Source organism: Sycon ciliatum, chromosome 1, assembly GCF_964019385.1.
Source record: "Sycon ciliatum chromosome 1, ocSycCili1.1, whole genome shotgun sequence".
NCBI lineage: Eukaryota > Metazoa > Porifera > Calcarea > Leucosolenida > Sycettidae > Sycon > Sycon ciliatum.
The window spans coordinates 24,029,425-24,040,707 of record NC_088643.1 but is presented as its reverse complement, the minus strand read 5'-3'; the positions used below and the strand labels follow the sequence as shown (position 1 = coordinate 24,040,707).

The 11,283-nt window shown below is 48.8% G+C and overlaps 2 protein-coding genes across 2 annotated transcripts; one reads left to right on the top strand and one right to left on the bottom strand.

The window, feature by feature from the left end:
* Nucleotides 1-162: 162 nt before the first annotated feature.
* Nucleotides 163-3,313, top strand: LOC135819358 (eukaryotic translation initiation factor 3 subunit D-like). Its single transcript, XM_065332554.1, has 2 exons — nucleotides 163-1,717; nucleotides 3,119-3,313. Exons 1-2 carry the CDS (start codon nucleotides 185-187, stop codon nucleotides 3,254-3,256), a joined length of 1,671 nt encoding a protein of 556 aa, XP_065188626.1. The 5' UTR covers nucleotides 163-184; the 3' UTR covers nucleotides 3,257-3,313.
* Nucleotides 3,314-4,725: 1,412 nt separating this feature from the next.
* LOC135819347 (adenylate cyclase type 9-like) lies at nucleotides 4,726-11,082 on the bottom strand. The gene is made up of 3 exons (XM_065332542.1): nucleotides 7,877-11,082; nucleotides 5,880-6,368; nucleotides 4,726-5,491 (listed from the first exon to the last, which is right to left on the bottom strand). Exons 1-3 carry the CDS (start codon nucleotides 11,012-11,014, stop codon nucleotides 5,321-5,323), a joined length of 3,798 nt encoding a protein of 1,265 aa, XP_065188614.1. The 5' UTR covers nucleotides 11,015-11,082; the 3' UTR covers nucleotides 4,726-5,320.
* Nucleotides 11,083-11,283: the final 201 nt, after the last annotated feature.

Sequence of the window (11,283 nt, the reverse complement as noted above, 5' to 3'; positions counted from 1 at the left end):
TACATAATATTAAAAATTGCGCGCTTCAAAGTCATGCACGTGGCACGTGCTGCACATCACGTGAAGGAAATCGCTTCCACAAAAATGGCGTGGAACGGAAATGATTTTCCGGAACGCGAAAAATGAATGAGATAAACGAAAAATCAATGAAAAAAGTGCTGTGCTTTTATTCTTTCCATTCGCGATGTCTTTGAGCTCAGAAAGCGGCACGCTTTCTTTCTCCCTCCCTCCCATTCACTCGAATGAGAAGGGATGGGGTCCATGCGAGAAGCCAATAGGCTTCCGAGTTCCTTACCAGCAATACAGCAAATCCGATAAGCTGGGTAAAGTATCGGACTGGACTGGAAACACCTACCAGGAACGTAGGTATATGAATCGTTATAACTCGCAGTTTGGTGCTGGAGCTACTCTGTTCCAATACCACCACGAGGAAGATGAATCTTCGTTCCAGCTGGTAGACACAACCCGTGTTCAGCGCCCTGGATACTTGCGAAACAGAGCTCGTTTCCAGCGCACCAACAATGCTCGCCGGGATCGCGAGCGCCGCGAGGAAAGGAAGATGGAGACGTTGTCGAAGGTGCAGAAGGGTCGTGACCGTGACCGTATGAGGCTGCAGCGTAAATGGCAGAAGCAGTGGTACGGAAGGCGTTGGAATGATCAGCCAAAGACACAGTTGAAGCAACGGCAGGCCAGTGTAGAGATCCATCCTGAATGGAGGTGTGTACACGAGATCGAGTTCTCACAGCTGTCAAAGCTTCACTTTGAAGTGGATGCACCAGAGGACCTCAAGCTGTGCGGTTCTCTGGAGTACTACGATAAGTCGTATGACAGAGTCACAACCAAGCATCAGCGTCCCCTCCAGGGTGTGACGAGGGTGTTCCACAAGGTCACATCAACTGACGACCCCGTTATCCGAAAGCTAAGCAGCGAAGGCAATGTGTTTGCCACTGACGCCATTCTGGCATGCCTGATGAGCTGCTCTCGCTCCGTGTACAGTTGGGACATTATCGCTCAGCGTGTTGGTAGCAAGCTGTTCTTGGACAAGCGCGACAGTTCACAGTTTGACCTTCTCACCGTGTCGGAGACCGCCACCGAGCCACCACAGGACGAAGGCTCCAGTATCAATGCACCCGCTAACTTGGCACTCGAGGCCACGTTCATCAATCAGAACTTCTCTCAGCAGGTCTTGAAGCGTGGCGGTGAGCGTCACCAGTTCGACGAGCCCAACCCGTTCGTGACAGAAGACGACGAAGGCGAAGTGGCATCCGTCGGCTACCGTTACCGAAAGTGGAAGCTCGGAGACGACATCACACTCGTCGCTCGTTGCGAGCACGATGCTGTGTCCACAACGAAACCCGGCGGTGAGTTACAGTACATGAGCATCAAGACACTCAATGAATGGGATCCGAAGATATCCGGTGTTGACTGGCGCCAGAAGCTGGACAACCAGCGCGGTGCCGTGCTAGCAACTGAGCTGAAGAACAACTCATGTAAGCTTGCTAAGTGGACGCTGTCTGCATTGCTCGCCGGCTCGGACATCATCAAGTTTGGCTATGCGTCGCGTGTCAGCCCGCGTGATTCCTCCAAGCACGCCATCCTTGGCACACAGCAGTTCAACCCGAATGAATTCGCCGCCCAGATCACGCTGGATATGTCCAACTGCTGGGGCGTGTTGCGCGTCATCATTGATGCGCTGATGGGCCTGCAGGGTGGCAAGGTGAGCACACATGTGTGTGTGTGTGTTGGGGTGGGGATTTCGAATCGAGAGTTTGCTGGTTCGATTCCTGACGATTATGGTCACACGCATCTTTCTTCTCTTTCTCAGTCTCCTCCTGACTTTTCTTTTATGCTCCTGAGTGGTTACCAACAACCAGTGCATGCCGGAGTATGTGGTGTTGTGCGGGAAAAAGAAAAGACCCCCCCCCCCCCCGCCGCCATTGTAGGGTTCACTGGCCAGAGAAACCCACATTCCAAAAGCTGTGCGGTGTAGACCAGGCTGAATCGTGGCGGTCAATTCTTCAGCCTTGCTAGCTGTTGAGTGGTGCAATTCCAGAACAAGTTGCTATGGCTTCTGCTGTAGCATCATCTCCTTTGGCGATGGGCGTCAAAGTTGTGGGTGTGGGTACGTATGAGCAATGGCCCATGGGTTAGAATCAGGAATTATTGTTATCATATTCTCGTATCTGTCCTGAATGGGACTCACGACGGCAGAATTGACTGTGAGCATGTGTGTGTGAGAGTGGGAAAACGAAATGAAAAAGAGTCTTGTAATAAGGTCGAATTTAAGAAGAACAGTACTAGACTAAATGGCTGAGCAGATGTTACTCCATTGTTCGCGGGCATAACTGCCCAGATCTCGAAGGCAGCTGCTTAAAAATTAGGCTATTGCGCTAAAAAAATTGGGCTATTCCTATCAGGAATAGGGAGTTGGAATTGGGGCAACTCTTCACTTTGCTTCATACTTGAAGTGTCGAAAGTACCCACCACTATATGTGTGCTGAATGGAGTGACTATGAGTTCTCCAAAGAGCCCATCTCTCTTGCCTCTTTCTCTCCCCCTAATAAGAGTAGTCATTGTGACATTTTAAATTTTTCATGGGATGTGAGATGAGTTTGCCAGTGATCCTTTCCATTACTTGAGGGGCATCCGAAATTTTTCACCATTGACCGCAGCCATAGTAACAGTAGCCTTTGCTAGACCCCTCCGCCCCTGAAAGTGAACACGCTGTGTATTATGCACTTGACCATGCGTACAGACGAGACTCTGTATGCAAGACTTTCAATAACAGTAACGTTACTAATGGCCAAACTGCCACCATACGCTTTTTTTTAATACATGCCCATTGTGGATGGCACATTTTACTGGTAGGCCATTACTAACAAGAATGGTTTTCATTTCAATGGGGTCGATCGTTCATAGCTGATGCGGCTCATCACAATCACCATTGGGCAGCCTGTTGACTGTCATCATCCCCCACTCGCTTTGGCCGTATCCGTGTCATTATTGTATACTAGTAGATTGTTGTGATTATATGTAGGTGTGTCGATCATGGTTCCAGACTGGCTGTGTCAATCCCTCATCGATTGTGCTCTTTTTCTCTCTTTTTTTGCTCTTTTAGTATCTGATTGTCAAGGATCCTAACAAGCCCGTGATGAGAATCTACAGTATTCCCCAGAATACGTTTGAGAGCGACGGAGATGAGGATGACGACAGTGAAGAGGAGGAAGATGAGGAAGAAGAAGAAGAGGCTGCGTAAGCTCTCTCCTGCAGTTGCCTTTCTGAGCAAAGACAAAGACACATCAAGAACACCATACCTTTTGTGCCGACTGGTGTGTTAAGCGAATGCATGCATGCGTGGCTATGGAGATATGGGTGTTTGGCTATATGGAGATATGGGAGACATGGTGATAAAGAGTGTGCAACTGCCTGCACAGTGCACAACCTCTATGCTGTGCTGCGACGGCAGAACTTCACATCACGTGACATGGTTCGAAAGGTTACGCTGGCAAACAGTGCAAAGTGACCACAAGAGAGTTGATGGGGGTTATGTACTCTTGCTGAAACCCATAGCAGATCAATACTGATGCTGGCACACAACGGCCCCACTCATTCTCCAGTCTGTGGCTACAGTGCCATGATGTGGGCTGCACGAGCACAGACACTGAAAACTCTAGAGGGCACTATTTATGAACTCCACAAACCCTTCTGGAATCCTGAAACCTGGCGGAAATGGATTCCTTGTTGTCGGTGTAACCTCGAAAACGGTTCCAGGCTACAGTCTTCTGTATACACATGATGCAGGAAATGTGTGGAACCGTTTTCGCGGTGAGGCCCCAGCCCCATCCGCGAACACGGTTCTAAGATTAAGAGGGCTATACATGCAGGAAATATGTGGCAGTCACCGTTTTTGCGGTGAGGCTGGACCCGTTTTCAGGGGTTACCGGAGTATCCCTGGAACCGTTTTCGCGGTCACACTAGCAGTCTTTGCCACAAGTGGTGAGATGAGTCGGTGTGCCACAGTCCTTTACAACCTGCCAAGTCAAACAATTTGTACAGCGCCACCATCGCCCGCATCTGCAGCAAGCTCAGCTTCGCTTTGTTGCGCCGCAGCGTGATGTGCTTGAGAGGAGCAAGGAGTGTGTTCGGCGACATCACGACCGATGCCGTGCCTGCCTGCCTCCGCATATCTAGCTGTTGCTGTGGCCAGCATGGGCGTGACCAGGGAGTAGTACAATATTATACTACTCCCTGACTGCGAGGAATATCGAGAGTGATACCCTCACTTCATACTTCTTTGAAGTACTTGTATTTGCTCTGTGCTCATTGCTTTCACTTGGTCTATTTCATAATGTACGACATCATACCAACAGTACCGTACTGGCAATATATGTTGCCGCAGTGAGGCCATGAAGCGTTACATTGGCACATGTTTGCCGCACGCAGGGCGTTACATGCAAAGTCGCACAGGAGCCGTTACACAGGTTTCTATATTGCCGCAGTCCTTTTTTTGCTATTGCAGGACTTCCTGCTGCGTCCAGTTTTGAACTTTTCACCACGCGGTACACGTGCTTTCACAGTTTTCAGCCTTTTTTGCAATGAAAAGATCGCCGCACCCCGCCGGACGCGCGTTACGAACTCAACGAAAATTTGTCGCACTAGCCTGGTCGAGCGTTACGCCGCACCCCCCTGCGTTACGCGTTACGCGGCAACATATATTGCCAGTACGGTATATAAGGGGGTTTCATAGTCTTGATTATGCTCGTATCAAGAAAAGGAAAGAAAAAAAGAAAGAAAAAGAGTGAATCATGTACAGGGGGAAACAGATGGATGTTCTGTGGTGCGGTCAAATTTGAAGGGGGGGGGGGGGGGGTAAAGCCTGAATGGTGCAGCGCCGCACTGTCAGTGTTGTCACTTATAATATATAGCCCTGCAAACAGATCTAGTTAAAAAATTCAATGGCAGGGCGTGTGTCTGCAGAATGAATCTGCATTTGATAATATGCTCTAAGTCTAAAGGGAAGGCAACACTTTTGAAGGAGAGGGTGTGACTGCACCACTACATGTGACTTCGACTAAAAACATGGGCAATGTGAATGGTCTTCGGACGTGTATTCATTGATTCATCCGTTGATGCAGATGCAAACACACAGTTAATACTTCAAAGGAGTAATAAAGAAAATGACGGTATCTCTGGAAACGCTAGTCTACTGTCGGCTGCCAAAGTGTGCCAATTCCAGCCCATGCTATACAGGGTTGGAATGACTTTGCGATGAGGTCAAAATCCGTTTGGAATTAAAAATAAATAAATAACAACTCCTAGGTCAAATAGTATCTACATGGATAGAGGTGGGTAGAAACCGATGCGGATGAGGCCAGATCAGGCTGTCCACGAAGTGAGTGACCATGTCGCCTTTGCCTTTGACGAACACCGTGCCAGGTCGCTCTGTAAAAGCAATACAAGATTGCAGTCTCTCAACACAGTCATCCGGAACCTGGAAGTGAAGACAGAGATACACAAACACCAACACCCACACAGATGCACACACGGACACACACACACACACACATGCACGTACACACACATCGAAAATGAGAACCAAGGGAAATGGAGCTGCCACAACAAATGATCCAGAATCAATGGTTCCACGACCCCATTTTTTCCATACTCCAAAATTGTCTTGCAAAATTGTCTTGCCACACAAAATGCAACGTACGGAGGATTCGCCCCCGTACCCTCGACTTCACTCCCGACAATCATGTCTATGATCAGTGACTGCATGCGTTTTCGTAATATGGCCTGGAAAAAGACACAAATCGGAAAATGAGTCGGGGGCGGCACGAAATGAAAAGAGAGAAACCCAGTGTGTACTCCACACTCACCTGTATTTTTCCGGGTAGGCCAGTGGAATCCATGCGCGATGCAACATTCACTGTGTTACCCCAGATGTCGAAGAGCAATTTAGTTGAACCAACAACTCCGGCTGTAACTGGTCCACAGTTAAAGCCGATACGAAGAACAAACTCATAACCAACCATATTCTCATTGAAGTCGCGGACTGTCCGCTGCATCTCAAGCGCAAACTCCAGCAGAGCCTTGAGGTGTTGATTTCGGTCAAACTGGTACGGAGGCCGAGTTGCAGTATTCAGGCCCGAGGCTGCCATGTACGTAGCGCCGATTGTCTTGATCTTGGTCACCGTTGCAAACTCCGGCTTGCACAGCAGATCATCAAAGTCACTGATCAGTTCATTCAGGACGCGAATGCAGCCGATGCCGCCCTCAAAGTGTTCTGAGTAGAAGTCGCTAAAGTTGCAAATGGTTGCAAATATCACACCCACCATCTCGTGATTCTCAGAGTAACTTGATGACACCTACCAAGACACGACAGAAGAAGAATGTCGGAAAGGCAATTAGCTACATTCACATACAAATCAACTACCAACACAACTTTCATATGTGATGAGACATAAGGCACAAGACTGGGATTTCCTCCTACAGATGCAAGGATCGAAGATACCAATCCAATGGGGAGAGAGGCGGCACACAGCAAAACTGAACTACATTCCGGTTTTTCTACTGGTACACGCGCCAAAATATGAACAAAACAATCAATTTCAGCTCACAACGGGCTGTTTATTACACAATTCACCAGTTGATACACTGACATCGATATTGTATGATGCCAGAATCACTTTTCACCCAATACAAGTCTGGCTGGGAATGCCCATGCGGACCGTACCGGCACACATGAAAGTGCATGAAGACTCACATCTGCATCCATAAAAGGCCCTACGCATTTGTTGGTCCCGCGTACACCCATACTATGTGCACGTTCTTGTATTGTATGTGCGCAAAGATGTGCCAAAAACAGCAACTTTTCACATAATTATTTTAAAAGCACACGCTCTTTGGGGCGCTGGAGTACAGTACACACAAATACGCATAGTCTGAGGCGTTCCCAGCTTGGAAACAATACAGTGGATACGCACAGTAGTATCAAATACAGCACACCATTATGTACTCAACGGCCGTCAGGTTGGTGGACCAATGCGGATCAGGGAAGTCAGGATAAAGGGGTGTTTGAGAGAATAGCCCAGTATATGACTGTATCTTTTCTGAACCATGTTTCTCTCGGCACAAATACAGGTGCACAACACACAGATCATAGTGTGCACTGCACTCAGACCTCTTTTAGAGGGATTTTCTCGGCCATATTCTGAACTGGTCTTTGCTCCACAATTCTGCTTTCATTGAAGACGAAGTTTATAATAATTATACTAGCACAGTCAAACCTCGTTAGGACAAACACTGATATGGCGAACTTTCCTTTAGTACGAACTAGGGCCAATCCTATGGTTGGCCAGGCATCATACCAAGTCAAAATTATTCGTTTACGACGAACTCTGTATGGCGAACTTTCGAGAAGACGAACTAATTTCAAGCGTGATTTGAACAAAATCAGCGTGTAGTACGAACTTTCGGTCCCCGTGGGTACGCTGGCTGTAGTTTTTTTCCGATCGTCGAGGCCTCTTGTGCTGGCAAAACATGTTACAAGGGGGATGCAATGCTGTCATGAATTCATTGCACATTATACTTACCTGTTGCTGGGTTATGGTACGAAAAAAATGTTTTACATTTGCCATCACATGCACCTTCACACAAATACAATCCATATGATATGCATATTAATTTTTTTGTCAGATCTGGACAAGCAGAACTCCGGATAAGACAAACAAACTTGTTCGGTCCCTTGAAGTTCGTACTAACGAGGTTTGACTGTTCTAGTAGCTGAGAAATAATGGTATTTGGCGTTTTCAGACTTTTCCCGATGCCTGTGATGTGCAGAGGCAGTGCAACACAATACAAACAAATGCATTACCTTGAGATGCTGACAAACATGGTCCGGTAACAAGTTGTTGAGTAAGCTGTCGGCTTGCTCCTTCAGCTGTTGGATTTCTTCAAAAGAGACCTGTGCCAGGAGCTGACTCTTGAAGTTGAGACGGGAAGCGGCCTCGTACTGACGGTTGAGAATAAAGATGAGGATCAGGTAGATGGAGAAGATCAGGAAGGTGTCGTTGTGGACGATGCCCTCTATTGTATTGCCAGTTGCATTACCACTGGTGTAGAAGCTTGCATTGAGGCCGTGTCGTGCAAGTAATGATGAATCGGTGCATGGCCACTCACTGAACGGCACGCGCACAAACGCAATCAGGAGCGCGCAGATACCACAGCACACAAACATTTGGACAATCCGGTGAAGTTGTGTAAAGAGCAGACACATGGTCAGGGATACTTGCAGGATGAAGAAGTTGAAGTGAAAGCTGTCATCGTTGGTAGAAAACGCCACGCTGCAAGGCCAATTGGTGGCAACCAGCGCGGCAGGGAAGGCCAGTAGAAAGACAACTATGAAGTGTGCCACCCACCAGTTGCAAACAATCGGGCGCACAATCTGGGCCAGCCATGTATATCTCACATAGCACACACTGCCCACCGACAGAAGAACGGCTACGTGGAATAGCAGGCAGGCGGCAAACGCAGCTATCGACATGGTGCTCAGGTTTGGCATGAACACGACGAAGAGGACCAGACTGAACATCAAGAAGACAATGAAGGTGATGACGACCTGCAGGAAGTAGGAGAAGATGGGGCTATCGAACGTTGTGTGTGCCGTCACACCACTCGGTGTGTTGAACTGCAGCCTATGCAGTGCTTCCAAGTCCTCATCAATAAAGACCAACGAGAACATATGCAAATCCTTGTTGGAGATCTGCTTCAACTCTATTAGCCGATCCCAAGTTGAATTAAGGACCTTGATTACCAATTTCTGCTCAGCCAAGCGAGTCCTCCGAGCTTCCTCTTGCCGACCCTTCTCGGAGTTGGGGTTGTTAACTGCAGTTCGAAGAAGATCTGTGGCAGCTAGCTCAGAGAGGCGCACTTTGACCCGAGGCGCTTCGTGTGCTTCTCTCTCCTTCAAAATGTCACCAATGGAAGTGGCGGCTATTGTAGAACTGCTGTCAAACTGATACAATGAATTGGGTATATCACCAACTGCATTGTCTATAGTGGACACTTTGAGAAGGGACTTGGAGTTGACATTCCGCGATGAAAGAGTTGTTTGCGATGATACAGATTGGCGCGGTGAAGCAATCCACTTCCTTCTTTCATTGCTGGTAACTGGCACTGACTGAGGTGGCCGATGCCGCAGTGATGATGGAACCCGCTTTTTCCTCACTGTGGGTGACAGTGGTTCAAACGTTGGCTCGGAGTTGCTGCGTTGCATCATACCCGTCCGATCCCGCATGGTAACAAGGTAAGTAGTGACGTCCTTTAGGTGTTCATCGCGTGATGCGCCATCACCTTCCTGGATGTCATAGGCATCTGGATCAACGAGTTCATCGTATGTACTCTGTGACATGTGTACCATACCAGGTACACCGCCGGACTCCATATGATTGGCCAGCTGCACGTCGTGCGAGAAGACATCAAACTTGAAGCGATGCACGCCGACGATGCCGCATAGCACCGTGCCAGTGTGAATGCCGACGCGCATGTTCACGTCTTCTCCCGTGTCCCTGCAGAAGTGCACGATGGCCTTGCACATGGACAGGCCCATCTGTACGCAGCGGTCAGCATGGTCATCACATGGTGCTGGACAGCCAGCTACACAGTAATAGCAGTCTCCCAGCGTGCTGATCTTCTCACAGCCGTGATACTCAGCTAGCTTGTCAAAACGGTTGAACAAATTATTCAGCAGACTCACTAGTGTCGACGCAGACTTCGTTGACGACATTTTTGTGAAGCCAACAATGTCGGCAAACAGGATGGTGACATCGTCCATGCGGTGTAGCATGAGTGGGCGGAAACGTGACGTTTCGTGCTTGAAAATGCTCTGATATGCATTGTCATCGATCTCCAGCAACTCACTAGCAATCACTTCAGGCATTACTGAGTGGATTATCTTCTCCTTGAGAGCCAGCTCAAAGTCCAACTGATCCTGGTACAGCAGTGAGCGACCAATACGCCAAAACGTGTTGCGCCTGTACACTTCTGACAACAGACTAATACTAGCCAGCATAAAGTGCAGGCAAAGGTGCAAGACCAGTTTCATCAGCAGGGCTTTCGGAGAGATGCTGACATTGCTGTTGCTGGCGAGGACAGCCGCCTGTGCTATCTCAAATGTGAGTGAGAAGAGCACGCCGAAACTGATTGCAATCGGTAGGTCTAGCGGCAAAAACACATACAGCACTGTCAGCACTGCCGTTGCTATGCTGAAGCGGCCGACCGGCGAGAATGCAGCTGGCGCAAAGGATATAGTCCCCAGCGCCGCTGCAACTAGACTGGCTGCGAGTGCGTATGTAAGTCTGTTCTCCCACGGGCCTCGGCACCTCTCAGAGAAGCTCAGACCCAGGAAGATGAGAACAAGTATAGCGTAGCAAGATAGTTCGATGACGTAATAGTTACGGTGTGCAGAAATGCCGAAGAACAGGGCATGGATGAAAGAGGACAACACCAGGAAGCCACATGCCAAGCGGAACAGGGCTCTAGCGGACGTCTCCTCACTCTTACGGTACAACTCTTCCAACTCCTCATCCTGGAATTCCAATTTCATGAAACTGCTCTCATTGGATCCATCAAAGAATTTGGGAATGCGGAATAGTCTAGGGAGCCCAGACTTGTCAAGGCCACTGGAGAATGAGGCACCAACATTATCACCTTGAGACCCCTGAACCAGGCTGCCACGTGATGCAACTGCGTCGTACCCTCCACCGCCCCCTGCTCCCTCAAACGAGGACACACTTCTCGCATTGGAAACGCGGCTGAGTCGTGGCTCGTTGAACACATCAGGGTTCAAGGTATTCAATCTGCTGAATGTTAACGAGTTCTGTCTCTTTCTCCACGACTCCGACCTGGCTTCACCAGTCACCGATGTGCTTGGGCGCAGCGTGCCCTCTACAATTCTGGCCTCAGATGACGCGGCATTCAAAGAAATCTTCGATCTGGAGGAAGTTCGATTCATGGCCTTTCTTTGACCCTGCCTGAGTCTGCCTGAGAGGATGAATGCATTTTCCCAGCCACACTCTCTCGGAAATCTCGCCGACTTGACAACAAAAGTGCAAGATCCATGTGTGGCGACTTCGACCTCGACCTGTCACGTCGACCCACATGATGCGTAGCATTCGTGCGTAGATGTACACACTGCATTTGTGAACTCTGCGTGCACTGCACGTTGCCAAGAAAACCAAGCCATGGGAGTCGGGAAATACCGGTATTTTACGACTCCCTGCC

What these genes read in the sequence shown, in the direction of transcription:
- LOC135819347 (XM_065332542.1), bottom strand. Translation starts at nt 11,014, where the DNA reads ATGAATCGAACTTCCTCCAGATCGAAGATTTCTTTGAATGCCGCGTCA. An exon ending in ATGTTTGTCAGCATCTCAAG is followed by an intron (nt 6,369 to 7,876) that starts GTAATGCATTTG and finishes GTGTCTTGGTAG; the next exon opens with GTGTCATCAAGTTACTCTGA. An exon ending in GCCTACCCGGAAAAATACAG is followed by an intron (nt 5,492 to 5,879) that starts GTGAGTGTGGAG and finishes CTTCACTTCCAG; the next exon opens with GTTCCGGATGACTGTGTTGA.
- LOC135819358 (XM_065332554.1), top strand. Translation starts at nt 185, where the DNA reads ATGTCTTTGAGCTCAGAAAGCGGCACGCTTTCTTTCTCCCTCCCTCCC. An exon ending in TGGGCCTGCAGGGTGGCAAG is followed by an intron (nt 1,718 to 3,118) that starts GTGAGCACACAT and finishes TTGCTCTTTTAG; the next exon opens with TATCTGATTGTCAAGGATCC.